We start from the raw sequence: 26,294 nt of genomic DNA, 5'->3' as shown, positions 1-26,294 counted from the left end.
AGTTACCTTAATAACTTAAGTAGAAAATGTAATACTCTATGGTTAAATTAAATTTATCAATTCATAAACACAAATGTTCAATGGGCAATTTTAAGAGTCACAGCAACATCCACACAGAATAAACCTTGAATCTGTAAAATGGTTATGTTGTTTCTCTAAAATCCCTTCATGTAATGTGCATAACTAATATACACGTTGCATTGTTACTAGTGTGGTTCAATTGATCAGGTCTTGTGAAAAGTGAAAGTGTAAGCACATTCGAGCAGGAGCACATTCGTTACATGCGTTAAATATAGAAAGGAGGAGTGGCCGCATGGTTTTCACATCGTCACATTAGTCTTTTTTGCTTGTAATTTGATACCCGATCTCTGCAGAGAAAGAGCGCTAAGACAAAAGATGCAGTGCGTGGGCACATGTTTAGAAACTTTTACAATCCATCGACACAAGAAATCATTCGTCAGCTGAGTCTAATAGATTATTTTGATTTGAACAACAGGCCACTACTTACACCCATTGTTCAAAATGCAGGTGAAAAATCAAACTGGTGGGTAGTGGAAAAAAAGAACTCTGGTATCATAGTGCAGCGCTTTAAAACAACTGACCAATCAACGACGAGATAGCTAGTAGGCGGGACGTATTCTCTTGATTGACGAACTTTTCGTTCAATCGAATGCTCCTACGGTCGACATTGTCCAATCGTGTGCGAGATCGAGCCGCTGCATCAGACGATAGTGGACTTTCAACGAGGTCGAGAGAAAAGCGGAGACGGGCAGACATCATTTCTCTCTCAGCGTCTTTGGACTATACACACGAAGGCAAAGAGCCAACAAATAAAATCATTTACTAAACAGGAATATAATTATCTAAATTAATTCACAAAATTAGCCATGGCCGACACAGCTGTTGACACGACCACAACTGCAGAGGTTACAACCAAGGTGCGTTTCATTAAGTTTTTTTTTCTTTTTGTTGAACCGTCGTGTTAAAAGATTTTTGAGAACTTTTCTAAGTTGTTGTTTTATTTTTGTTAAGGTAACTCAGGTCCTACAACAGTGTTTTATTCGACGGTTGTAGTAAACGGTACCTCTCGTAAGTTAAAACAGTAATTGAGGGGATGTTTTACCTAAATTACTGTTACATTGAAATGTTATTTGACGATAGTCGCACGCCATCAAGGTGATTTACAAGTAATTGTCAGCTAAATATTGTGTCCGGAAAATCAAACGTATGTGATGTGGTTAGCTAAAAATGTGTTGTTGAGCAGACAAAGCGGCAGAAACGGTACAGCTGGTGAAGCGGAGCTGCCGCTGTGGGCGGGAAGCCACAGTAACGTTAACGTTACATTACCCGCGGCTCGGGATGAAAACGTTCAAAATCATTATTATCACTATCATTTCTAACAGTTTTAATTGAATTACTCTCAATCACATGTATCGAAAGCTAGCTTTTTTAAATCAATACCAGATGTGTCAATACTAGAACGTTTGGTACTTCAGAATAAACTCTTTGCTGAACGTCACATTGATTAAGGGACATGCTTTTATTTTGTAGGAGCTGAAAGAGAAGAAAGAAGTAGAAGTGGAGGAGGAGAAGAAGAAGACCGACAACGGGGACGCACCTGCCAATGGCACAGTGAGTTGGAGAGGAGGGCAGGCAGCCTCATGGCCTTTTGTCTTAGCACCCCTCATCATGCAGGTGTCGCTGCACCCGCCTCCCCCTCCTGTTCAGCTGCTCTCCACACTGTGCTTTGTTTGGGTTGTGAAATGGCACAGATGTTATTTAGCAAGTCTTTGGACGTTTCCATTGGTGTCTCTAGTCTGAGGTTTCCCAGAGCTTGGTAGCTAATCCTCTGGGGAGCTAATAAGAGCTCAATACACATGCCTTTTTTAAGTGTCCCCAGAGGAGTCTGTAGATGTAAGACTGAGAGGGTTATTTCAACTATGTTCCATGTTTTGATTTCTTTTTCTCTTTAATACTGAAAATATTATCCATTATCCTACAATATTGCTCACATAATAAAAGCCCTGGCATGGATTGACATTTTCCTCTTCTCATGTAGAATGGTGCTGATCACAGTGACAAAGTGGAAGAAACCGCAGAGGAGGAACACAAGAATGGAGATGGTATGTTCATAGAAAACTGCATTTTTGTTTGCAGTAAGACTCAAGCAACCATGTTTAACAAGTTTCCAATCTGCCACATAGATATTGTTCCCTTGTGTAGACCTTGTACAAGTAAATCTTTTTGTTTTAATTACATTGAAAGTAAAGGATGTATTTTCTGAAGTGGCAAACTGTGCTTACAGGGAAGGCAGAGGAGGCGCCCCCTGCTGAGGAGACTGATGCACAGCCGGTGAAGCGTGCGGCTGAGGAGGATGAGGTGGGTGTACAATGTAATCACTTGTTTTTCATATGTGTTGACTAATCTGGTGAACTCTTAATCCTTTCTTATGCATGAAATACTCCTCTTTTTTTTCCATTAGGAAAAGGCGGAGACAAAAAAGCAGAAGACAGAGGAAAATGGAGACTCAAAAGAGGCAGAAGTGGAGGCTTAGATCTCTGCCCTGCAACTTGTTTGCAGCACTGTCTTACCAGCCTGGTCAACATAATGTTGTAGAGCTTGTGCTTTCTGTTTCTTTTGAGAGAGATTTCTTTTTGTTTGCTCCCATGTTATCACATTGCACTGGAGTCCTGAAACATAGTGGCCCTGCATCCTTTTTTTTATGAAATGTTATTTATTGGTCTTTAAAATGAGCTTTTTTCTACTTGTACAAATTGGGCCACACCATGAGATCAGTTCTTTAATTTTTTGATTTTATATCAGTATGTTAGAAGCACAATCTCTATTATGGCAGTGCTGACCAGATGATTCATACACACAGGCAGCTGCTCACCTCCTCCAAGGCTCATGTTGACCTCTCAGATTCACTTAAAGGACCAAAGATAAGTTTTAAGCAGGGGCTAATGGACAGTTGTTAGCATTATTAGTTGAGGCATAATTTTTTGTGTTGAGCTGCTAGTTAATCCTTGGCTTGGCTGCCCTGTTAACATGACAGATGGTGCAAATGAATAAAGGGGCTCTGTCTTGTGCCTCCATGATAAGACTGCTTGACCTTGTTCTATGGAGGCAGGATTTTGCAATGTAAATTAACCCCTCTTAAATCTTAAAGCTTTGGTCATTTGTTCTGTATGCATTCCACGCAAGTTTGTACCATTTATACTTTGTTTTTCTTACGTTTTCAATGAGTTTTATGTTATGGCTGGGTAGCCCAGTTTTGTGTCCAAGACTGCCTTTTTCAGAACCAGAATGACATTCGGTTACTTCAGCCACTGCTTTGTATATTCTGATTAACAAATAAATTGTCTTTTTACTTAAGTTTATTTATTTTGTGTGCATGTTACCTGTTTGTAGAAAATCATTGCCTTTTAAAACCATGTATTTATAAGTAGATGATGTCACTTGACCCAATTTTTTCTTAACATGGAAAATGGCTGGCTTAGATGCAAGAAGGAACAGGAATAATCTCACTCACTTGGTAATGGAAAAGGGTGCACAGAATCAATGGATAGTGGTTTTGTCTCTTGGCTCCCCCATGTGGTGTAGGTAAGGATTGCAGAACATTATTCTGCAAGTTATCTGGGTGACAACTGGTATGGGTTACAATGATCAGAGATAAAATCCCAACAATAATTGACACAGGAGTCAGAAATGGCAAAATCATCATTTTAGTTTTAACTGAACCCTGAATAAAAGTAGCGTTTACAGTAACACTGCTAATATTGAGCAATAGGTGGTACCATATAACACAAAAGCTCAAATGTGGTGTTTTTTTTTTTTTTCTCAAGCAAGCTGCAACAGCATGAGCCATACAATTAGTTTCCTCAGAAACATTAGCATGGTGTGCATCCAGTCAGTCCAGGAGGCTTTAATAGTAGGCAATTATTGACACTGCTGAGGCAGCAATAATGTTGGGGTGCTCAATGTGTGAGCCAGTCAATGAAACCATCACAATGAAAAGTTTAAAACGGAATACATACCAAAGTTTACCTTATGTTAAAGCCCTGAAGTCAGACTTGGTACCTGTGTTGAGGCTGAACAGACAAAGCATATTGTATGCCATGGCATAACAGATGTAAAAAATAAATGTACCATGAAGATGGCTGCTTTAGGATGGAAAAGGAATAAAGTCTGATAATTCCTGTGGTGAACTTGGCCAACAAATGTAAGATCATCACTACACTGAGTTGATGGGCATAGCGTGGTGGAGCAGAAGCCTACTACCTTAAGCATGCGCCCTAATGATGCCAATAAGTACTTGCTGCTGGCTCTACGGACCCCCACAGTCTTTTGTCTCACTGTTGTCCACCTTCGGGGTGACCCATAGTTCACATGAGTCTTCTCTCTGTTTGCTGTTCTTCTCTTTTGTTCGGTTTCCGACTGAATGCTGATTCACACCCCAGTTTCAACTTCTCCTCTTCCTGATAATGACAAGAATCACTGTCATTATTACAATGGTATGGCCAGGAGTAGCGTGACAGCTCACAGGGCTGCCCATGGCTTAGTGAGGGCCCAGACAGAATTTGCCACCAGTACACATTTCTCTGTGTTTTTGAAAGTTTGTGTATAAGCGTGTTTATGTGTGTCACCCTATTAGTCATAGCTCTGATTAAGTAATTAATTGGCATTGTACTCATACTCTGGGCTTGACCAAGAGTCACCCAGCACTAAACTGTGAAATTTGGGGATAGCACACTGGTTAAGTCATATTATGACTGGACTGTGTGGAAAGTGTTTTTTTTTTTACTTACTGTTAAAATGTGAAGCCCTTCCAGTCTGTAACTGTGATTAAGCACTGTTCAGCTTCACGTGAATATTAAGTATGTGTTTGCTAAATTATGCCAAAAGAACTCTTGAATTAATGAAGAAGCGTTAACAGTGAGTGTGAGTGGTCACTGGCAGCACATTCATTTAGTCAGAAAATCCTGCTCGAAGTGTGATGCTAATATGCTAACTCAGAGAAACAGGCAGGTAGACATTCCCTTGGCCGTATGACCACAACGAAACATTAACACAAGGCTTTAAGAGATTACATTGCAGCTCATGCAGACGTTAGGCAACTGATAAAAGGAAGAAAAAGAGGGGAAAGCTGTGGTTAGCCTGTATGTGGTGATCAACATTTCTATACTAAACACCAACAAGCAAGAAAAGATGATGCAAGTTTTTACAGCAAAGAATCAGACACAAGAACAGCTTATCTATACTTAAAGAGGTCACTCACAGTCTCACTCACTTACACACACACACACACACACACACACACACACACACACACACACACACACACACACACACACACACACACACACACCCATTCGTCCCACAATGCATTCAAAAAGGTCACATTCATTTGCAAAGGTTAGGAAAAAAAATGCATGGGCACACACACTGTATGAACACACTGGTCATGTATACACGTATTAGAGCAGTGGCCAATGTATGTCTGTCTGTCTGTCTAGCTCTGAGAACAGTAGTGCTGATTAGTGTGAAACGATATATGGAGTTGTGCTGTACAGTGTGCGGCAGGATGTACAGTGCATTTGTCCTATCAGTGCTGTGAAGGTTAACACACTCAGACACTAAGCGACAGCGTGAGAGCGTGTGCCGTTGAGTGTGTGTGTGTGTGTGCGTGTGAGGTAAAGTAAATTAAGAGACTTTTCTAAATGTGCACCAACAGTGGCTGAGTCTCGCTTTCGGGGGGCTCACCCTCAGGGGGGGGCAGCTGGTACACCACGCAGAGAGAAGAGTACAGGCAGCCCACGAATGACATCAGGCTTGCAAAGTACATCACTCCCTGGGCCCCACCCACCAGTGAGGTCAGAGGTCCCATCGCCACCGAGACCAGGATCTGAGCCAGGAAATACTGGCAACTGAGCAGAGAGATGTCCACCCCCATCCCTCGTTTGGTCCCTTCCTCCAATGAGCCACAAAACTAAAGAAGATACAGGAAAAGTTCAGTTATATGCTAAATCTCGAAGATGCATCACAAATCACAACAGTACTTCATAATTTTTTGAAACAGGCTTATTTGCTTTCTTGCTGAGAGTTAGATGAGAGGACTGATACCACAACCATTAGCAATAAAGTAGCTCACAAAGAAATTGAAAAACATTTCTTTGTGTTAGTAGACAGATATTAGAGTGTTATCAATCTTCTCATCTAACTCTTGGGAAGATAGCAAATGAGCAAATTTCCCAAGCTGTTTAAGTATTCCTTTAAGTTCTAAGCATACCATGAGGACAGCTATTGCTCTACAAACTAGTTAATGCTAGACCTGCACATATCTGGAGACTGACCTGAGGACTCTGGTAGTATTCACACAGCAGAGAGTAAGGCAGCGTGCATAGAGAGGAGAAGAGCACCCCATAGGTGACACAGAGAGACAGTACCACATAGAGGTTGGTGGATAGTGTGGCAAGGCCTGTGCCCAAACCAAACGCCAAGTAGGCGAAAAAATAGAGAGTGCGAAGAGAGAAACGCTCCTCCAGTTTCTCCAATATGGCTGGAAGTTTAAGAACAGAGAGAGGAACAGAGAGTATAAATGTAAAGCTGTAAGGAAGACAAGTCACTGCACAAATTCAACTAGGATGAGAAATTACTCTTGCTGGGGCAGCGCTATACTGACACCCAAGCCATGATGTGATTATGAGTGTACTTTACCTGAGTAGAAAGCAGCACTGAATGCATAGATGCACATGCCCCAGCAGCCCATACTAACACCAGCATTGTAGCGTTGGTAAGCCTCAGAGTCGTGGGGTGCTTTGGGGTCTCCTTCGAACACAACCTCCCCCATGAAGTCAGTGTAGAAGAGCAGCATGCCTTCAAAGGAAAGCCAGCCTACAGCACAGAGAAAAACAAAGAGTATTATCTCAGTTCCTTTTAAATACAAAACCAGAGCCAGCTGTGAAGGTGTAGCAGGTTTTTTTTTTACTAAGCTGAATTTGAATGGAAATCATTTTTCTCACCTAAAAAATGATTAGTGCATAAACTCCGCAGAGAGGGAGGCATCCTGTAGATGGCTATACACAGCAGCTTCATTGACATTTGGGATTCTCCTGTCTCCATGTTCTCACTCAGATCACTCTCATATCGCACCCCATTCAGCAAAATGTTTGCAACCTTCATCAGACAAAAACAGACAGGCACTGTTTTAAAAAATGCTAACCGACTGACTAAACAGCTTTTGCCATTTTCAAAAAATGTGTCTGACCTGCTGGCTGAAGGTCACTGTTCTCCTGCGTCCATTCTCCAGCCCAACAATCTGTGTTGCCATGGGCTCCTCTATCAACGCAAGACTCTGGGGTCGCTTGAGGATACCAGCAGTGGAGCCCCGATGTGACCCTGCAGCAGGCTGAGCTCCAGTTCCAGCTGTGACCTGAGATGCCTCATGAGATTGTGCATCTCCTTCGGGCTGGGGTGCTTCTACATCCTGAGCTTCTCCAACCGGACAAGACACCACATCAGCCTGGGTCTGTCCTGCAGGATTGCTCCCTGCCCCCTGTATGGACTCCTCCGGAGGAGGGGAGCCCCCTGGAGGCAGGGGTGCAGTGGTGGCATTGGGGGGCAGGGCCTGTGGCATCTGCTGACCTGTATAGCAGTCTATGAGCACACTGTCTATATAGGAGGTTCCTAACGAGGAGGCAAACTCATTGATGCCTGTGAGCGAGCTGTCCCTACTTATAAAGCTGCCATATTTTGGAGTGAGGGGGCTCAGGGGGGATATGGGGCTAGCAAGACTGAGGCCGCTGCAAGAATGGGCCAGAGGGCCAGCAGGGTGAGATTTCGAGTAATTGTAGCTGTAAAGACCATCCTCGTCTTCTTCATCCCGTCCCAGAGCTGATCCAGGGTGAACAGGGGGAGAGGGAGGAAGAGGAAGGCTGGGACTCTTCAGATGGTTTTTGCTGGAGTTTTTGTTTGGCTGGCTCTTTGGTAAAGGCCGTTCAGGGATACTCATCAGAGTCATGGCTGTGGCGATCACCAAAGTGATACTAGTAAACAGGTATATGACCCGCAGTTGACCTCCCATTGATCTTCCAAAGTGTGTCTGGTCCCAGTTGATACCACCCACTATGTAGCCAAATCCACCTCCCAGTCCTGTATAAAAAAAAATAAGAATAAAAATAACAGGGTGATGAAAAGATATCATTTCACTTTTCCCAATAGCTGCTGATTACTTAAAGCTCATTTTCAGCTGTTTTCACCACAGTATCTTAACAGAATATTAGTTATAGTTACCATCTTCTACCTCACTACTGTGTAAATTATACAGTATAATAATGAAGTAAACCTGAATTTGTAACCATGTAAAGTATTTCCTTACCTGCCAGCAGTGCATGGATGTTCAACCCCCGATCCTGGTCTTCTGGGCTGCACACATCCATCATGTAGGCATGGCTCGGGTTGTCGGCTGAATCAGCACTGAAGTCCATCAGAACCACACCACACACTGTCAGGATAATTCCCCACTTGTGATTTGAAGCTGTGTCAGCCAGAACAACTCCAATGTCCCGCCCGTTCAGCACCAGTGTTAAACCAACCAAAGCACCTATGAAGAAGCAAAGCAGAGGAAAGTTTTTTAATGTCCGAACAACAGCTCCACAGACATCTTTCTCATGGGGGAAAAAAAGCTTCCGTCTTGGGCTAGGATGCTACAAAACAGGGTGAAACATTGGGGCCATGGAGAGTGCAATATGAGGACATTTACCAGGCTGAAAAGGTGTGATGAAAGCTGTTATTAAGTTACAGCATGGGAAGCAAACAGCAATGGTTTTGTGTGTGTGTGTGTGTGTGTGTGTGTGTGTGTGTGTGTTTTTTGTTTTGCTTCATATTAAGGACTAAAACTCACAATAACTTGGCCTCTGCAGCTATGATTTTAATCACTCTTTTAAAATTTCTTACCTATAGCCAAGGCAAAAATGAAAGGTCTCCTTCGCCCAAACCGGGATGTACATCGATCACTCCACGCTCCTATGAGAGGCTGAACGAGGAATCCTTCAAGCCAAAAACAGAGGAGCGAGTTAGAGGCTGCTGATCGAGTGCAACAATATTATTGCTTTCCACAAGTACAATGTTTCACACGTCAACTTCCATCAGTTGTTTGCTTACCCAGTATGGGGCTAATAGACCACACCAAGCTGTAGAACTGATCAGGCAGGCCCATCTGAAGAAGCACAGGAGTCACGTAAGCTGTTTCCATGGCATAGCTAAATTCAATAGCAAACAAGATGCAGCCATTGAAGAGTAGCTCTTGGAAGGTTCGTCTCGGGGGAAGTTCACTGAGGTCCAGGTGGTCCAGGGGACAGGGTGTGTTAGGTGGTGGAGGTGGAGAAGGTCTTATCAGCTTCCGACGCTTTGGCTGTCTTTGGAAGTTGTTGGCTCGGTGACTGAGGTGCCGAGTGGTGGATATGGGAAAGCTGGCAGTTTTGGGAAGTGAGCCCCTCCAGATACCTTCCTGAGCTGTGGATAACCTCCCTCCTGGACTGGCCAAAAGGGGGTCACTGGGGGTGCCCATGCCTGGAGATGACATCTCTCTCAAGCCAGTTTACACTGCAGTATTAAAAAAAAAAAAAAAAAAAAGGGGGATGAAGGTTTTCAAGTTAAAACTCAGACATGATTACAACTTGTTCTGGCTTAATTGTTCAAATTAGAGGTCATTCAAGAGCACCACAATTTGGCATGGTGAGCATGTGAGTAACTTAGTGCTGCTGATGGTTGTGTAGTGCTACCAAGAGGACACTGCAGTCATCAGCAGACAGCAGCGATGGCACAGCAATGATGGGCACGACGCACTGCAACCAATGCGCATGTAAGTGTTGTGCGCAGAGCCCATGTGCTCGGCGTGGCTGACTACAGCAGTGTAGTATGCGGCAGCGCTCTCATGAAGCCTGTTTCCATTTTAATTTTTCATGGAGGAAGCTCAGATCGGACACAATGGAGCCGCTGGGGGTTATAATGACGGCTTTCAAGACAATCACAAGGATAACGTGTCACTATCGCTCAAATGCAAATGAAATATTTGACCAATAGCCTATAGAACGTATTTGTAGCCACGTAACCGATCGACTATTTATCTAAAGACTCTCGATATTTTCCTGGACTTGACATTTGTGTCTAAAGGTGACGACCACACAATCGACTCAGCTGTATTAGAAGATGAAGAAGGCGTGCAATCATAATTACCTTACCGGGGCGACTCGTCATTTATTGCGGCATACAGTGTAGGTAAACAGAGCAACCGTTATGATTTATAAAAAACGTAGGCTGAATTACAAGAGTCATGATTGTTTTGTTATTCTTTTTGTTTTTCCTTTGATGCAGTCATCCCCTGCTCTCTCCTCCGTCCCTTCTCTTTCCCCCCCTCTTCTCCTCTCCCCCCTTCGCCTTTTCCTCCGGTCTCTCCGGTGACGTCACGCCCCTCCCTGCAACATCAGCACCAGCGGAAGAGTCCCAGCTACACTCATCTGACAGATCCAGTTACTTGCTGCTTTCCAGATGAGGATTTTACGTTCAAGATTGTCACATTTAAGATGTCTATGAGTCAAAGACATTTTTCCCTTATTTGGTCAGAGTTTCGTATTCTGAAATTTGTTTTTTTTTTTTTCCTCTTTTCACTCCCATTAATAATTAAATGATTTAGAGATTTATGTTGTGGTCAGCTTGGGAAGGCAAGGCCCCTGTGTTGGGACCCTGACCAGTATATTACTTAAGCAGAATTTTCAGGAGTATTTGTTTTACATACATATTTTACTCAAGTAAAGGATCTGAATATTTCCTGAGCAGACTACTAGTTCCACCACTGCCCAATAGATGTGAAAAAAGAGAGGAAATCTCACAGCTCGCATTTAAGCTTTCATACTAAACATCTTCATGGCTCACAACTCCAGTTTCAGTACGTTTCAGCATGTGCTTTCCAATCTGAGCAAGGTTGACGTTTGCCATTATCTAGAACTACTCTACAGAGTAGAGACCAGCTGAACAAAGTTAAAGGCAATGCACAATATGTACAGTATATAATCTTGTAGTAATGAGTACTCCATTACATTTATTTTTAAGTTTTAATTATTAGTTACTTTAGCCTACAGATTCACCTTGTTAATACAAAATATAACTTGTACCAGCTGCAATATTAAAGTGATACTTTACCCATATAATCCAAAAATACCTTTTTGTATTATAGGTGATTTTTCATAAGTACTTTTACATTTGGTTAAATGAACCCTGAGGAGATGAGAGATGTAGCAGCAGCAGCAATACATTGGTAATTCATCTGAAGAAAATAATGCATGCAAAGGAATAGAAAGTGTTTTGGTGAATCTGGCAACTTAACAGGTAACTTAACATGTTATTCCACAAAATACAAGCTTGTTTAATTTGTGCAGTTTTTTTGTGTTTCGTGTTAAATCGATGCACCATGGTGATGCCTCTTCTTTTTCTACTTGTGTTGTTGGTGCAGATCTTCTGCTCTGTGACAGTGTGTCAGTGTGCAGAGGGACGGTCAGACAGGCCTTATTCACAGCAAACATGTTGACTTGTCATAACAGAGAAATCACAGGTGCAACTAATTTCTTTAACGATGGGTGTGCACAATAGAATGGCCTTCAGACGAGCTCACCTAAATGGAAAGCAGTTGTTTTTAATGTTATTAATTACACCTGTGCTTTTCCCTCTATAACAAACCAAAATGTTTGCTGTGAAAACGGTTTGTTGCCTGCAGTAAATCAACACGTGTGCGTGGTCATGGACAGACTGTGTTTGTCAGCAGCAACAGAGGAATTTTTAATCACTGCTTTGTTTGTTTTTCTATATTCTTTGAGAGGTTTGTATTGGTTTGGCCCACCTGATGGTAACCTGAGCAGATGGTAGGTGAGATGATCAGTAGAGTAAGTGCTTCATTGCTATCAGGGAGTGGGTCTGAGCTGTTTCACTCTCTTTGCTTCAAGTTTAATTAGTTTTTGTTGACATTTCTGGGTCTGTGCCAAGATACCACTTTTACATTTACTAATGCCTACAGTGCTACCATCTCCTTAAGTTCTCCAGTGCCAAGCGACATCATAGAAAGATGGCTAGATAGTGATAAAATATATTTAACAATACACTGATATATCTATAGAGGAGCTCAACACAGGTATGTCATAATCAAGAGATTTTAGCAGATGTGGACATATTTCATGTCTGTATATGAATATGAAGTTGACGGTAGTTTTCCAATAGGCTTATTACATTAAAAGTCATAGATACCTTATTTTATTTGATAAACTATACTAAGATGGACTGGTCCCTATAGAAAAACTGATGTGATTTTAATGGCCACCTCTGATAGCAGGCTCATCGTGTCTAATTGACTTGTAGTAAGGTAATCTGTCCTGCGGGTTGTTCCGGCTGGATACAGTGGAGGTCTCTAAAGCACTATGTAATGAATTAATTGTCACTGAACCAAGAGGATGATGTTTTTCTTTTTTTATTTAATGAAATTTTTGGGTAATTTAGCCCTGGATATATGGAAACATGTTTTTGTAGGCTACAATCTTGATCTTCAGAGTAACCATCTATAGCTCTCAGATAGTGTAATACATACATACCCAAACTCCCACTATAATGAAGTGGAGCAGTGTAAAGCGGCAGAAAACGACAATATTCAAGTAAAAATAAATTGTGCTTAAAATTACACTTGAGTAAACTCAGGGTGATATTCTAGTAGACACAGGGCTCTCTCAAGGGGTTAACAGAAGACACACAGCTGGGACATTTCAAACACCAGCAGAAGAGGACAAAGGCCATACCATAAATCCCGTTAACGTTGAGCTCACCTGTACTTATAGACTGTACCACACCTTATGCAACCTGCATTACGAAAACCTGAGTATTTTCAAATATGGACTACGCCACTCAAAGTCACCACCTTGAGTTAATGTTAAAACTGGCGAGCAATTGTTTCAGCAATTAAAAACGTTCCACTTAAAGAAATTGCTACTCTTTAAAGACGAATAAATTAAACTGAAACAGGTTTGATGAGATCCACGTGTTTTAAGTTGCCCTCGCTAAGCCCCGCCTCCGTTCTGCACACCGTGCGCTGTAATTGGATGATTTCCCAGCACAGGCAGGACCTGATTGGACGGCAGCGTTCAGTGGGTGTTTGAGGAAGCACTTGTTTTGCAACTGTTGTGCGCTTGTTATTCAAGCATATTTTCTGTACGACTAGCCTATAAACTGTGGTTACAAGATTTTTTAACTTTATCGAGCCAGTTTCCACTCGGTGTAAGCGAAGACAGAAAATGGCCAACGTCGACCTCACTCAGGTTGGAAAGAACTTCGTGAAGAGCGCTGAAACTGGAGAGGTAAGCCATGAAGATGTTTAACATGAAAATGTATGTGGCTAAAATGTGCAGCTGTAAGCTTTCCTCCTAGCAGGTTCTGTTGGTCTGTGTTTAAAGGTGCTCTGTTTTTAATGTAGTCTAAAGCCGAGCTGGCAGGTTGACTTGTTCCCATGAGAGTGCCGTGTTCCCTGCTGTGACCCACTCTATTTACCTGCCATTAGGCTTCTCAGTAATGTTATAATTGTCATGAAATGACGCCTCCACTGTGACCTAATGTTGATCTGTTGGGAATCATCATCACTGTTTGAATCTATGATGTATGATTTCATTGATAACAAGTAAAATTAGTACATGCTGCCTACACCATTTCACTTGTGTTTGCTTTGTGTCACCTGTTTTGTGGTTTGTTTTTAGCTTCAATAATTAATCAGTTAACAGATAAAATTATTGACAGCTATTTTGATAAGAGTAGAAAATATCAAAACTCTCCTCAAATGTGAATATTTTCTGGTTTCCAGTCTTTTATGACAGTAAACACATTATCTTTGGCTTCTGAACTGTTTATCAGGCAAAACAATGCATTTGAAGAAGTCACCTTGGGCTCTGGAAAATAGGAAATGACATTTCACATTTTATTAACCAAATGATTAATTGATTTAATCAAGAAAATCAAAGTGATAACTAGTTGTGTCTTTTTTTTTTTTTTTTTTTTTTTTTTTTTTTTGTTTCAGAGTGTGGAGCTCAGGTCTCTGTGGCAGGACCAGCCTGTGGTCTTGTTCTTCCTGCGCAGGTTTGGCTGTCAGGTGTGCAGGTGGATGGCATCAGAGATCAGCAAACTGGAGCCAGACCTTACAGCCAGTGGTGTAGCGCTGGTGGGCATTGGACCAGAGGAGGTTGGACTTAAGGAGTTCAAGGAAAGAGGGTTTTTTAAAGGATGTAAGCAGTATAGTACACATATCTTATATAAATAATAATTTTTGTCTTGTGGCTTTTATAATTATGGCAAACACATCCTGACACACAGGGCTTCATTGGAAAATTTGGCCCACTGAAACTATTTTCACACCACAGGCCTAGTTGGTTTGTTTTGTTAACACTAAATTACATTGATCCCATGTGGTTTTGAAAAAATACAGGCATCTCTCAAATAGCAGAGGGTCCTTTTTGAAGTATCACCCAAAGAAAACAAATACAGTGAATTAAGTATGCATCAGAGTTTGAACCATTTATGAATGTAGTTCTATCCAGGAAAAGAATCTGTTTTTTTTTTTCTTTTTTCTGGAAACTTTTAAATAAGCAAATCAGTGTTACACTGGAAGTGAAACAAAAATGAATTGGCACAATGTTTTTTTTTTTTTTTTACTTTGTTTTTTTCTCGATAGCTTTCACTCTGTAACAACCCTTATTTGCACAACCAAACTTAAGTAACAGTAAGATAGGGTGCACCAACAGGATTCAGACATGGTTATTGAGCCCATCACTTTGTGCATAATTGTAAATAATCACTGATCATCTTCTCTTTTAGCCATTTATGTGGATGAACAAAAGAAAAGCTACAAGGATTTGGGCTTCAAAAGGTGAGTATAGTAAATCCATGTTCATCACATGCAATAGAGAAGCTGTTTGATCTATATGAATCTCAGGTTGCTTTGACAATGATGTGAATTGTTTTTATTTGTCAAAGATGATTAGCTTTAACTTTAATTATATTCCTCTGAGCTGCAACAGTTAGTCAATTAATCGATCAGTTGATCAACAGAAAATAAATCAGCAAAAATTTTGATAATTGATTATTTGAGTAACTTGTAAAGTCTAGATTCATATCTTTAGGTTTTGGGCGGTTTTATATTTTATAGACCAAGAAAGTAACCGGCAGATTCATTGATGATAAAAATGAAATGTCAATTGTAGCGCTAATACATTTAATTCTGAAGTGACTGATTAAGTCTGACCACTGATTAGCTGCTTTGTGTTGATCTCCAATCTCCCTCTCAGGTACACAGCCTTAAGTGTGGTTCCTGCTGCTTTGGGGAAGAAAGTACGAGATATAACGTCAAAGGTAGATATCCTCATACTGCATGTCCTGTGGTCAGAGGAGCAAAGGTGAAGTTGCTGATCCACAGACTGATAGCTGAACTGGCTGTTTTTGACTACATGTTTTCTATGCTGTTTTCAGGCCAGTGCTGAAGGAATCCAGGGAAACTTCTCAGGAGATCTAATGCAGAGCGGAGGCATGCTGATTGTAGCAAGAGGTACATTTAATACACACCAGAGGGGGATATTAATAAGGGTCTGTCAAAAGCAAGGATGGTTCAAAAGACTTGTGAACTCGGTTTCAACTTGTAAATAACTTTGTAGCATGGCATTTTTAAGTGTGAAGTTCGCCCAGTCATTTGAATGAAGGAAAAGAATTAAACTGCAATTCAACATGGCTATTTTTCCAGTCTCCCCTCTAGAGGGCAATGCTGCATCACATCAGTGTCGAGTGGTTGGAGGCTCAGAAAGACTTCTCCAAACCACTTGCCCTTAATGTTGATACTCCACAGGGCTGCTGCCTCTCATTGTTACTTTAGAAGAAATGAAGATCATTTAAACCAATTAAACTATTAAAATTTGCAAATGACACTACTGGATGTAATGTTAAAAAAAAAAAATGTATAAAGAGACATCAAGGATTTTAGGCAGAGGGTGATAAACATAACCACAACAATAAAATGATGTTGAAGGAGTTAAACAGATGATGGTGTTTCTTTCCAAGTGTGGTAGCAAATTACATACATTGTTTGAATACAGCACGAGAGAAAAAGCCACAGTCCAGTTGTACAGGGCAATCACCAAAAGTCTGCTAAATCTGTGTGTGCTGGTACTCACTTTTATGGTGTGGTATGGCAGCATGACCTACTGGAAAGGAATCAGTGGGAGGAAGTAGATTACAAGTCATCCTGTCTGAGTGCTCAATTTTTAAAAATCTTGGTTCCAGTAAAAGTCCTTACTGGGGGAGTTCTCACCCAACATTATTCCTTACAGAGCACCACCCAACTGAAGGAGATTTAGGCTTGAATTTAAATGGTTTAGGAAGCAATTTAGTTCCTTAATGGTCAGTCATTAAATATAAGCTTTGACGTAAAAACAAACTGCATTGGAAATATATATATATATATTATTATTATTATTATTATTATTATTATTATTATTATTATTATTATTATTATTATTATTATTATTTTATTATTTATTTTTTATCACCAGTATTGAATTAACTTTGTGCTGTATATTATTACAACTGTTGTGTCAGACCAAGTCATGAGTCGACATGCTGCTTACTTGTTGATACTTTCTTAATATGCTTTACTCTGCAAAGGTGGAGAAAAGGTTTTACTGCACTTCATCCAGGACTCACCTGGAGACAACGTTCCTCTGGAGGATATTTCCAAGTCTTTGGGTATCGCAGCCAAAGTAACGTCAGGACAGAGGCCAGTGGTAAGACATCCCATGATAATGTCTTATGATGATGCACATTATTCCCATGTTCCACTTCATATTCCCCTCTTCAACCTAAGCAGTACAGTGCAGGGTTAAATGGAATAGAAGCAAATGGTATTATTATGTTTACTGAAGAACACTGGACTGATCCATTGGTCAGGTTTTTTCAGCAGACTCTGTTTTACGTCAGAAGGGACACATGCATCAGAGGAGCCTCTTCACAGACAATTTCACACTTATTACTCCATCTTCATGGTCTGTCAGTGATGATCTCAGTCTGTGCCTAATTGCACTTAAAATGCTATTCAAGCACAAACAGAAGTTATACAACTTCCATATAAGTGGTATAGCATGGAAAACCAGTGCTGGCAGCCTTACCCAAGATTTATGAGGTATTTATTCTACTCACAAGTACCATCACAAATCAACTGCAGTGCTCTACAGAATTAAATGTAGGTTTAACATAGTAGTGATTACTGTTATTATATTAACAATGGAAAGTTTTAACACATAGCACAGAAGAGCCAGACATTTAAATCATGACTTAACTTTCTGAGATAGAAGGTGCTTGCCACAGATTATAAGCATGAGCTTTGTGCCTTTTTACCATGTTTTCATCATTACGGCAGAAGCTATGCTGAACTCTGCATCTTAATGTGCACAGCCTGATTTATAAAAGAAAGATGAGTTAATGTTGTTCAAAATTGATTATCACTCAGAAACAAAGTAATAAACAGCCTCTAATATCCTCATTATCGAATATATCACGCAAGAAAAAAGGGCAAAGAAAGACACGAGACACAAACATTTACAGAAGTCGTAGATGTAAAGCAACACATACAACAGTTTTATTTTTTGAGTCAACAACTCAAATGAATAAAGAATTTTTTTTTTTTTTTTTTTTTTTAGAAAACTGAAGAAAAGGTCTTAATTTATTCAGGGAGAAATGTTTTTATTTCTTTTTATTATTACTTTGGTGTATAATAGGAGACATTGTATAGACTGAGTGAGTAAAAAGATGTAGCCCTAATTATTTTACATTACAACAATTTTGGAATATAAATTAAAACTCCAATGAAAAACAAAGTGGGTGCTAAGATTCAGGGGGTTGCAGACATTTACATGGCTCTGTATTTGTAGTGTACTATTTATGACTACAACATAAAAATACTCTCGTTTTCATCTTTTCAGAAGAGAGATTGAGCTACATAAGTGATTCTTGGTCTTTGGTGTCAATATATAATAGATTATAAAATAGAAACTACAGTTTAAAATATAGCCCCTCATCTATACATGATACATAAATGGCACATTTAGAACCAAACTGCTCAGACGTCATGAACCTTATCTCAGGTCCAGAAAGCTGGGCGGTTTGTCCTGTGATCATCAGGGCTTTCGGCATGCCTGTGACATATAGCACGTGGTCTTCAACACCCTTGCCTCCTGGCTCTGTAGCTCATTTCCTGTAACACCCGCTATATCAGAGCTTTTGCAACATGTACAGTAGATTTCCCCATAACCTGTCTGTAGATCAACGGATGTCATCACTGCAGAACCACAAACAGAATCAACCTTGTTTTTACCGAGTATCAAAACATAGCAGAAACGAGTGCAAGTCACAAGCTAGCTGACAACAGTGTGGAAAAGGCTCTGAAAAAGTTAAAGCTTTATACAGAGCAAGATCTGGGTAAAATCATGATGTTTGAGTGATTACCAGTTTTGCATTCAGAAGTAAAGGTGTCCTCTTGTTTAAACATGAGACAGTATTTACTTCCTCAGAAACTGTCTCCTGTGTTTGGAGGTCAAAACCCTCAAATTGATATTATTTAACTGAGGAATAACCTGGGTCTCCATTTCCAGTGCTTTTTTTTGTTTTTTTTTTCTGTTTTTTTTTTTTTTTTTTTTTTTTTTTTTTTTAAAAAGGTCCTGTTTGGACAGACTAAACTCTATACAGATGGACTTTTATCATATAAATTGAAAGGCTTACCTAACACCTTATCTGTAAGTAAGACAAGTGGTTTCAAAAAATTGGGCTTTGTGGTAATAATTATTTTCCTGATTACTAGTTTGGTTTAAATGTAAGAAAATGGTGAGAACTGTCACAATTTCCCAGAGCCCAAAGGGATGTCATCAAATTGATTGTTTTGTCTGAACAATTCACAAAATAGTTAACTTTTTTTTTGTGCTTTATCAACTATTAATTTCATCTTTACAGTAACTATCAGGTTAACAGATGATCAGCCAGTGTGCCGGAGCTGTGATCTTATTTGATTTAAACACTATATGGATACACACGTGATTATTTACTGCAACTGTGTGAATGAACATTATTGCTATATCTGTTCAGATATATGTTAACATAAAGTGAAATAGCCCTTTACGTCTGTCTAAATAATGTGTTGACATGTAACGGTGAATTTTGTTTAAAAGCTATTTGACCTCTTTTTGAAAGCTCCAGTTGTGTAGCTGCAGGATTTGTTGAATTAGAATAGAAGCATGTAAGTCGGTGCTTAGCTGTTCAGCTTTAAATATTTTCATGGTTATGTTCCAGCAGGTCCCAGCACAAAAAAAAAAAAATCACTCATGGTCATTAATAGGCCACTGGCTGTAATCCAAAATGGATTTTGGCAGCAGAAGCTGAAGACTGGTTTACCTTTGGCCTTTTTATCAGAGGCTGAATAAGTATACAAAGACAGGAAGACTGGGAAGTGGAAATGTTGTCTTTAAATCAAAGACTGACACTGTTCAGAGGCTCACTTGGCTTTAACGCTCACTTGTTGTTGACACTGGCTTTACTTCCTCGTGGTCTGGGGTTGCACAGAGACAACTGGAGTTTGTGTGTAAAAGTAAATGTAAAAAAAAATAATTGCAAAATCAACCTTTTCTTTCTTTTTTCTTTTTCTCCTGACCTTAGCCAAATCTAACATGCAGAAAAGTATGAACTTAAATATTTGAAAGTGACAAAGTACAGAAATGACTACAGAGCATTATGACACCAAATAATAAAATATGATATATTGGCAATGCATGACCAAATATGTGCTCATTTCCTCCCTGTTATACCCTTATGAACAAATAAAATGATAAAATTCAAATAACATAATTAGAAATGCACTAATATGAGACAATATTTCACAGGGGACCCCAATGGGGGGGAATGGCAACCCATGACACACCTCCAACTCACAAAATACATTTTTAAGTTAAAGTAAAAAAGAACAGAAAATCAGACTGCTTTAACTATTAGTAGTTATTTGAGCAAATGTGAAATGGAAATGTCTTGCAAGAAAGAAAAATATCAAGCTATAAAATGAAATAATATTCTCCAGCGCTTCTTTTGTAGTGTCATCACTAAGCAGTTAAAAGAAATATATCGGCCTTTATCAGCCCACTGCAGATACATTATGACCATTTTGTGCTTCTGGGTAGTAGTAATTGGGAATGTGTCTAATTTAGCTATCAATAGAAGCTAATCTATAATTAAGGTGTTGGCATCAACGTTATATCACTTCTTTTTTTTTTTTAAATCAATTCCAGCAAACTAGAATTGGGAGATTAGCTTGACTGCCAGTAATTGGACTTACACGTAAAGTTTGAATAACCCTCTGTACCTTCTCCTGCAGTGCAATGACGATGTTTGTACACGATGACCACACCTCATACCTGAACAACACAACAACACTTTGGGAGACTGAAATGGAGATTTAACGAGGGGAACGTCATTAAATTGTTGAAGTGAACATAAAACTATTGCCAATATTCCTAATTGCTTGTAATTTCTTTGTGACAGTCATATATTATATTATCTAAAGTGAAAGTTGCGGTGACATTCCACTATGATTGTAACCTTTTTAATTGTAATGAATTTCATTAATTTTAAACTTAACTTACCTCACACTAACATACTGATCACTGATTATTATTAATTGTTTTTATATACTGGAAATTTATGAAGTTGCATTTATTACACTTAGTTTACAGAATAAAATGATTTCTTTATGTATCTAATTGTAATAAGTGTAAAACTGATGTGATGTTTGCTTTAAATATGAATTATTAGTTAACTTAAAATAAATAAAGCAAGCTTAGTTCTACTAGTTCATCATTGCAGGTTGAGTTAATATCATTTTGCAATTTCATGCCCTTATGCAAATAAATCTAAGCTCTTATGTGTAATTGTTTCCATATGTGACATGAGAGTTTAAATAAATGTAAGGAGGGATCTAACTTTTTGATATGACAAATGATTATCCTGCCTATATGCAAAATTAATTCTTCCAACAGCTCATCTCCCACTGTCATCTCTCCTATTTCTTTACCTGAGGGTTAAAACTGAAAATCGTTCGAGCATGAAAATTTACTCTTGACCTTTTAAAAATTGTTTTTTTGACAAAATAGTCCAAACTGAATGTCTACTTCCCAGCTTTTCCTGCTGCTTTCAACCATATCAAATGGATGGAGTTTACTCATTTATCATGATCTGTTGACATTGGAGCTCAGTGGCTGTTTGGATTTAATCAATACAATCAATACTCCTCTTCCTTGTCACCCACTCTGACGGGTGATGAAGAAACTTTGGAGGCTGCAAATGCTGAAGTAGCAAAAGTGTATGAACAATTTGATCATCATACACTGGTGAATGATAGTCACGTGCAGTAAAGCAACTGCTTCTGGTATTAGATGCAGGAGGAGTAGATCAATGATACTTGGCTCTGGCTCTTTAGACGACTATTAAACCTCCATACATTTAGGTGTCGTCCAAAACTGGTGCATAAATGTAACGAATCACAACTGAAAGTTAGTCCAGTGATGATATTTTACGATACTGATTGCTAAGTATGAAAGAACTTTAGTGTGCCAAAACCACTGAGAGGCCATAAGATACAATACACTGAATATTAGAGAAACTCCAGGGAGCTTGATGTAATTGATGTAAAACATCATGAAACAAACTTCTCCAGCCCCCAGCTAAGAGTCTACTTTAATGGCATGGCCACTGTATTTTGTTCATATTTGCAGACAGGGTATGTACAATACTTAAGAGAATAATAAGGCATTAAAAATGAAATGACTGTTTAAAAGTATAGAATCAAGTTTATTGTTTGACTGTTTCAACGACAGCTTTCTCAGTCCAAAACAGCATCTAATTTGTCAGCATGTTCACTATGATGTTACGCCAGTCATTATATGTGATACTTGATCCACTGACTTTCAGAAATAACAGAAAACCCTCTAATGTGATCTGCAACACTTACACGGTAAACTATTACTTCACTACTAACTTTAATATGTTGTGTATTATAAACTCACCGATAAGCACCGTCTCGTCTGGGATTTCCTTTCTGAAACGTTTCCACTCTGTGTCTCTGATAAAGAGACGATACAAGAGAGAAAATTTGCAGTAAAATCATCGATACGCCAACGCAGACAGATGCATTCTGACACACGCTACCTTCATTTTAACACTGAGACTGCAAAGCTGCTGGGTGTTGTAATTCTTACAGCTGTGGCGTGCGGCCAGTTCATAGGTTTGTGTTACTTTACTTGCCAGCAAAATCACTTGAAAAGAAAATATTATGATGAGAATAAAAAAAAAACCCTTTCTCAGATAGCAGCTAATGCTAGCCTTATAATATCTGATTAATGCCAGTGGCACTGCATTACTTATTACTAATCCCATAAATTTGTAGCCAACATTACTCACGTTTTCATTTTATCATACAATCACATTAAGAAACACTGAGTTAGCAGCTAATGTTACTGGCACTGTGTAATGTAGCTTAATGCTACTCTTTGTCCAAGAGTTAGTGGCTAAACCGAGCCTTGTAATGTTGAGAAGTTACATGAGCTAAAGCTATCTTTGATGATTTTAATTTTAATTTAATTGTAAGGTCCAAAAGTTACCAGCTCATGTTAACCTAATGTCCAAATGCTAGCTAATGCTACCCTTGAAATTCCCAAAAGTAGCAGCTAATGCTGGCCTTGTAATGCCTAAACCTTAGAACTTTAGCAGCTAATGCTATCTTTATAATGTCCAAACTTGAGATCTTTAGCAACTACATCTAGCCTGATAATGTCTGATTAATGTCAGTGGCTCTGCATTACTTAGCTACATGCTAGCCTTGTAGGCCGTAAATTAATAGCCACTATTACTGGCACTGGTAAAGCAGCTTAATGCTACTTTTTGTCCAAGTTAGTAGCTAAAGCTAGCCTTGTAATATTCAGAGGCTATAGGAGCTAAAGCCATCTTTGTAATTGTAAGGCCCAAAATTTAGCAGCTGATGTCACTTGGACTTACATGTGTCTGTGAGTGTGTATACAGCAACTGAGAACACAAAACTTATGCTTTAGCTTAGCACTTACTGTTAATCACTGGAAACACTTAGTATCACAGGTTTGTTTGTGGTTAGCATTGTGTTTTGTTACAGTTAACATCACTGGTTAAATTCATACAGATACAATACTATTTTTGCTTTAATCTGAGCATCTTGATCCTACACACTCACCACAGGCTCAAACAGTTCTAAAGGGAGAAGGAACACTTCCTTATTTTTGTGCTCTTCCTGATGTCATCAGTGATGTCACGGGTTATACCATGACTTTGGGGGTGGTCATAAGTGTATAATACTGTGTTAACAAGTATTTGTCGGATTTGGAGAATTATGCAGTTTGCTTAGAAAATAACAGTTTTCTTTTGTTTGTACTGTTAATGTTTGCTGATAAAAAATAACTTTTTGTCAATTAATCTTTTAAATGAGATAGACTTGGATACCCTGACTGAAGTTTGGTTCTGCCCAGGCTAATTGTTTAGCAGAAACAGGGACTATATAAGCAGTTGTTCTTTCTCAGGCAAGGGAGAAGGATGTTTGTGCAGGTTTGAGTGCTATGGTGGTCATGTAATGCCTAATGCCTAATGCAGCTGCTGATGTTAGCATTACATTAACTTTTGTTAGAAACTACAGTTATTAAATTATTAAAGTCTTAGATCTTTAAAGGTAAAACCAAGCAGATAATGTAACTTTGATTTTTCTTTTCATTTCATTCTGCTCAAGTAATTGTTTCATTTTCTTTCAAGATGGCCATATCTGAATGTTATCGTGGCCAAAGTTAACAGCCAGTGTTACTGGTGCTTTTTCCCTCAACATTGGATATGTGTACACAAGATGCAGCAGTTAAAATTATTGAATAACCTAGTTTACACTTTAGCAGCCAATGTTTATGGCATATTTTTGAAATAGTTTCACAAGGTTTAATTTAACAGGAAATTATTTTTTAATGGCCAAACTTGGCAACTAATAGGTTTCATTTTATTGGTAAATTCATGTTTAATGGCCAAACTTAGCAGCTAATGTTACTGAATATGTTTCATTTTATTAGGAAATTCATGCGCCATGGTCAAACTTAGCAGCTAACATTGCTGAAAAGGTTTTTAAAATATAGGTCTGATGTGGCAAAAGTTAACTATCAGCCTACTGTTATTGACAATATTTGGTTTTAACTTGAAAATGTACTTAATGGGCAGAGATAATATTACTGATGGTTAAACATCATATTTTGATGAGATTTTTTGAATTATCATAATGTATAATGTCATGCCAACTGACATTTTTTTCATGGTGTATTCACAAAAGCGAAAAAAAGAACAAAAAAAAAGGAAGATAAGGAGACATAATGTAACCCAGTTAAAAGTTTTGCCTCTGCACTGGATGCAAATGAATCCAAGTTTTTTTTTTTTTTCAGGTTTCTATATGTAAATAAAGTTAAAATTACACATTTCATTTAAAGGAGATACATGATGTCATTACCGTTGAGACAGTCACTTTAATGGCAATAATTACAGATCTGAGTCACAAAAATAGCAGTTAGTCTAGATAATTACATAGCAGCAGGAACAATCATAAAACATCTTTTAACATCTGAATCCTTGCAAAGCAACAATCTTATTTCATAAATATTCATGTAGATAAATAAACTCATCTGATGGGTATACACTGTAGATGAAAACATTTTCATATATAGCAAAATCTAGTTGTACTTGGCTTATCATTTTAAAACGACACAATTTCACCATGTAATTAAATAAGAAATGTATGCTTTTTTTCTCACCTGAATTGAATCCTTACTATCTAAATACTGCCGTATAGAACACCAAGCATCTACAGTAACGCCTTTTATATTACGTACCTTTTGTACATTTAACAGTTCAATTAACAGTTTTGAGCTGTTTTACTAATTTTGAGGAAAGTCAGACAAACTATACAAGCTCTAAGCTGTTGCTCTTCAAATGGCAGCTGGATGTCGCATTGTAGCTTATGAAGTCGCCTCCAGCATTTCTTTGTGCAAGACATGATGAATGTGCCTTGTTGTTTAAAGGAATAGTTCGACATTTTGGAAAATATGCCTCAGGCAGAGAGTGAGATGGAAAGATTAATACTACCCTCATGTTTCGTCCCTTGAATTTAAGGCTACGGTGAGCAGCTGGTTAACTTGGCTTAACAAAAAGACTGAAAACGGGGTAACAGCTAGCCTGGTTCTTTCCGAAGGTAAAAAAAAAAAATCCTCCTTCCAGCAACTCTAAACCTCACTGATTAACATGTTACCTGTTGTTTGTTTAATACAAATAAATTGTAAAATTGGCAAATTACTATTTTTAAAAAAAACAAAAACCTTTTTAACAAAGAAATAGTCTGGCATATCAACATGTGAATTGTCATTTTTACACTTAGATTTTTGTACAAACTAAACAAACAAGATCATTTCTTTTAATTAATGAGCTTTACAGGTATTTGTCAGCAGATTTTGTTACTGTTGGACAGAACCAGATTAGCTGTCTTCTCAGTCTAAGATAACTACGTGTTGGCAATAGCTTCACATTCAAGGGAGAACTATGGGAGTAGTATGAATTTTCTCATCTGACTCTCCATCAGATAGCTAGAGGGCCTATTTCACAAAATTATGAACTTTTGCTTTAATGTGGCAGTGCACTATCACCACTTACATTCTGAGTAAAACAGTCTTTAATTGTGTCCCTCCCTCTATAAAACACAACATTTGCCAATAATGTGAAGTTTGAGAGACAAACTGAGAATATAAAGCTTCAACATGCACATTCAATTCACCAGCCTCTATTGAGACCTAACAGTCATGTTCAGTTTACCAAGGCATCCTGAATGTGACCAACGACAAGCAAACATTCAAAAACGGCGGTGCTGTTTGTGTTTTTTCTGCGTTTGAAAGCTCTATTCAGCACAAAAACGGTGACTTCTTGCTGCTAGTACCTCTGTCATATCTCATGAGTTCTGCTCAGCTTTGATTCTTCTGTCATTACTTGTTAATAAAGGTAGAAAATAACAGTCCTGGCCCTGGCCATCTCTTTAATGACAAGCTCCATTCTTCAGTGTGTTTGCCTGCAGGCTCGTGGTTCGGCTACAGCGGTCACCA

General features: G+C 38.9%; 3 protein-coding genes and 1 long non-coding RNA gene across 5 annotated transcripts; 2 read left to right on the top strand and 2 right to left on the bottom strand.

Annotated features, from left to right (window-relative positions):
• Positions 1-741: 741 nt before the first annotated feature.
• LOC111223916 (prothymosin alpha-like) lies at positions 742-3,371 on the top strand. The gene is made up of 5 exons (XM_022748217.1): positions 742-938; positions 1,552-1,632; positions 2,060-2,123; positions 2,306-2,379; positions 2,483-3,371. Exons 1-5 carry the CDS (start codon positions 888-890, stop codon positions 2,552-2,554), a joined length of 342 nt encoding a protein of 113 aa, XP_022603938.1. The 5' UTR covers positions 742-887; the 3' UTR covers positions 2,555-3,371.
• Positions 3,372-3,709: 338 nt separating this feature from the next.
• Positions 3,710-10,346, bottom strand: slc45a1 (solute carrier family 45 member 1). Of its 2 annotated transcripts, XM_022748221.1 has the most exons (10): positions 10,237-10,346; positions 9,163-9,603; positions 8,956-9,048; positions 8,378-8,602; positions 7,268-8,151; positions 7,023-7,176; positions 6,718-6,894; positions 6,354-6,559; positions 5,764-5,989; positions 3,710-4,478 (listed from the first exon to the last, which is right to left on the bottom strand). In XM_022748221.1, exons 2-10 carry the CDS (start codon positions 9,581-9,583, stop codon positions 4,450-4,452), a joined length of 2,415 nt encoding a protein of 804 aa, XP_022603942.1. In that variant the 5' UTR covers positions 9,584-9,603; positions 10,237-10,346; the 3' UTR covers positions 3,710-4,449. The 2 variants fall into 2 exon arrangements, with proteins under 2 accessions (XP_022603942.1, XP_022603941.1); XM_022748220.1 differs by lacking the exon at positions 3,710-4,478 and having other exon boundaries at positions 5,328-5,989.
• Positions 10,347-13,199: 2,853 nt separating this feature from the next.
• On the top strand, positions 13,200-22,117 carry fam213b (family with sequence similarity 213 member B). The gene is made up of 7 exons (XM_022748305.1): positions 13,200-13,391; positions 14,102-14,306; positions 14,896-14,947; positions 15,366-15,429; positions 15,547-15,622; positions 16,732-16,850; positions 20,477-22,117. The coding sequence occupies exons 1-7, from the start codon at positions 13,329-13,331 to the stop codon at positions 20,501-20,503; spliced, it is 606 nt and encodes a 201-aa protein (XP_022604026.1). The 5' UTR covers positions 13,200-13,328; the 3' UTR covers positions 20,504-22,117.
• LOC111223975 lies at positions 18,309-23,311 on the bottom strand. Its single transcript, XR_002665195.1, has 3 exons — positions 23,217-23,311; positions 22,164-22,219; positions 18,309-18,400 (listed from the first exon to the last, which is right to left on the bottom strand). It is a non-coding gene; the product is annotated as an uncharacterized LOC111223975 (long non-coding RNA).
• Between the last annotated feature and the right edge of the window lie 2,983 nt (positions 23,312-26,294).

Source organism: Seriola dumerili, unplaced genomic scaffold, assembly GCF_002260705.1.
Source record: "Seriola dumerili isolate Sdu_G_001 unplaced genomic scaffold, Sdu_1.0 BDQW01000121.1, whole genome shotgun sequence".
Taxonomy (NCBI): Eukaryota; Metazoa; Chordata; class Actinopteri; order Carangiformes; family Carangidae; genus Seriola; species Seriola dumerili.
The sequence above is the reverse complement of the archived record's forward strand: the minus strand, read 5'-3'. Positions and strand labels throughout refer to the sequence as shown.

What these genes read in the sequence shown, in the direction of transcription:
- slc45a1 (XM_022748220.1), bottom strand. Translation starts at nt 9,583, where the DNA reads ATGTCATCTCCAGGCATGGGCACCCCCAGTGACCCCCTTTTGGCCAGT. An exon ending in ATGCACTAATCATTTTTTAG is followed by an intron (nt 6,895 to 7,022) that starts GTGAGAAAAATG and finishes TCTGTGCTGTAG; the next exon opens with GCTGGCTTTCCTTTGAAGGC. An exon ending in AATACTACCAGAGTCCTCAG is followed by an intron (nt 5,990 to 6,353) that starts GTCAGTCTCCAG and finishes TATCTTCTTTAG; the next exon opens with TTTTGTGGCTCATTGGAGGA.
- LOC111223916 (XM_022748217.1), top strand. Translation starts at nt 888, where the DNA reads ATGGCCGACACAGCTGTTGACACGACCACAACTGCAGAGGTTACAACC. An exon ending in CTGCAGAGGTTACAACCAAG is followed by an intron (nt 939 to 1,551) that starts GTGCGTTTCATT and finishes TTTATTTTGTAG; the next exon opens with GAGCTGAAAGAGAAGAAAGA. An exon ending in ACGCACCTGCCAATGGCACA is followed by an intron (nt 1,633 to 2,059) that starts GTGAGTTGGAGA and finishes CTTCTCATGTAG; the next exon opens with AATGGTGCTGATCACAGTGA.
- fam213b (XM_022748305.1), top strand. Translation starts at nt 13,329, where the DNA reads ATGGCCAACGTCGACCTCACTCAGGTTGGAAAGAACTTCGTGAAGAGC. An exon ending in TACGAGATATAACGTCAAAG is followed by an intron (nt 15,430 to 15,546) that starts GTAGATATCCTC and finishes TGCTGTTTTCAG; the next exon opens with GCCAGTGCTGAAGGAATCCA. An exon ending in CGTCAGGACAGAGGCCAGTG is followed by an intron (nt 16,851 to 20,476) that starts GTAAGACATCCC and finishes CTTCTCCTGCAG; the next exon opens with TGCAATGACGATGTTTGTAC.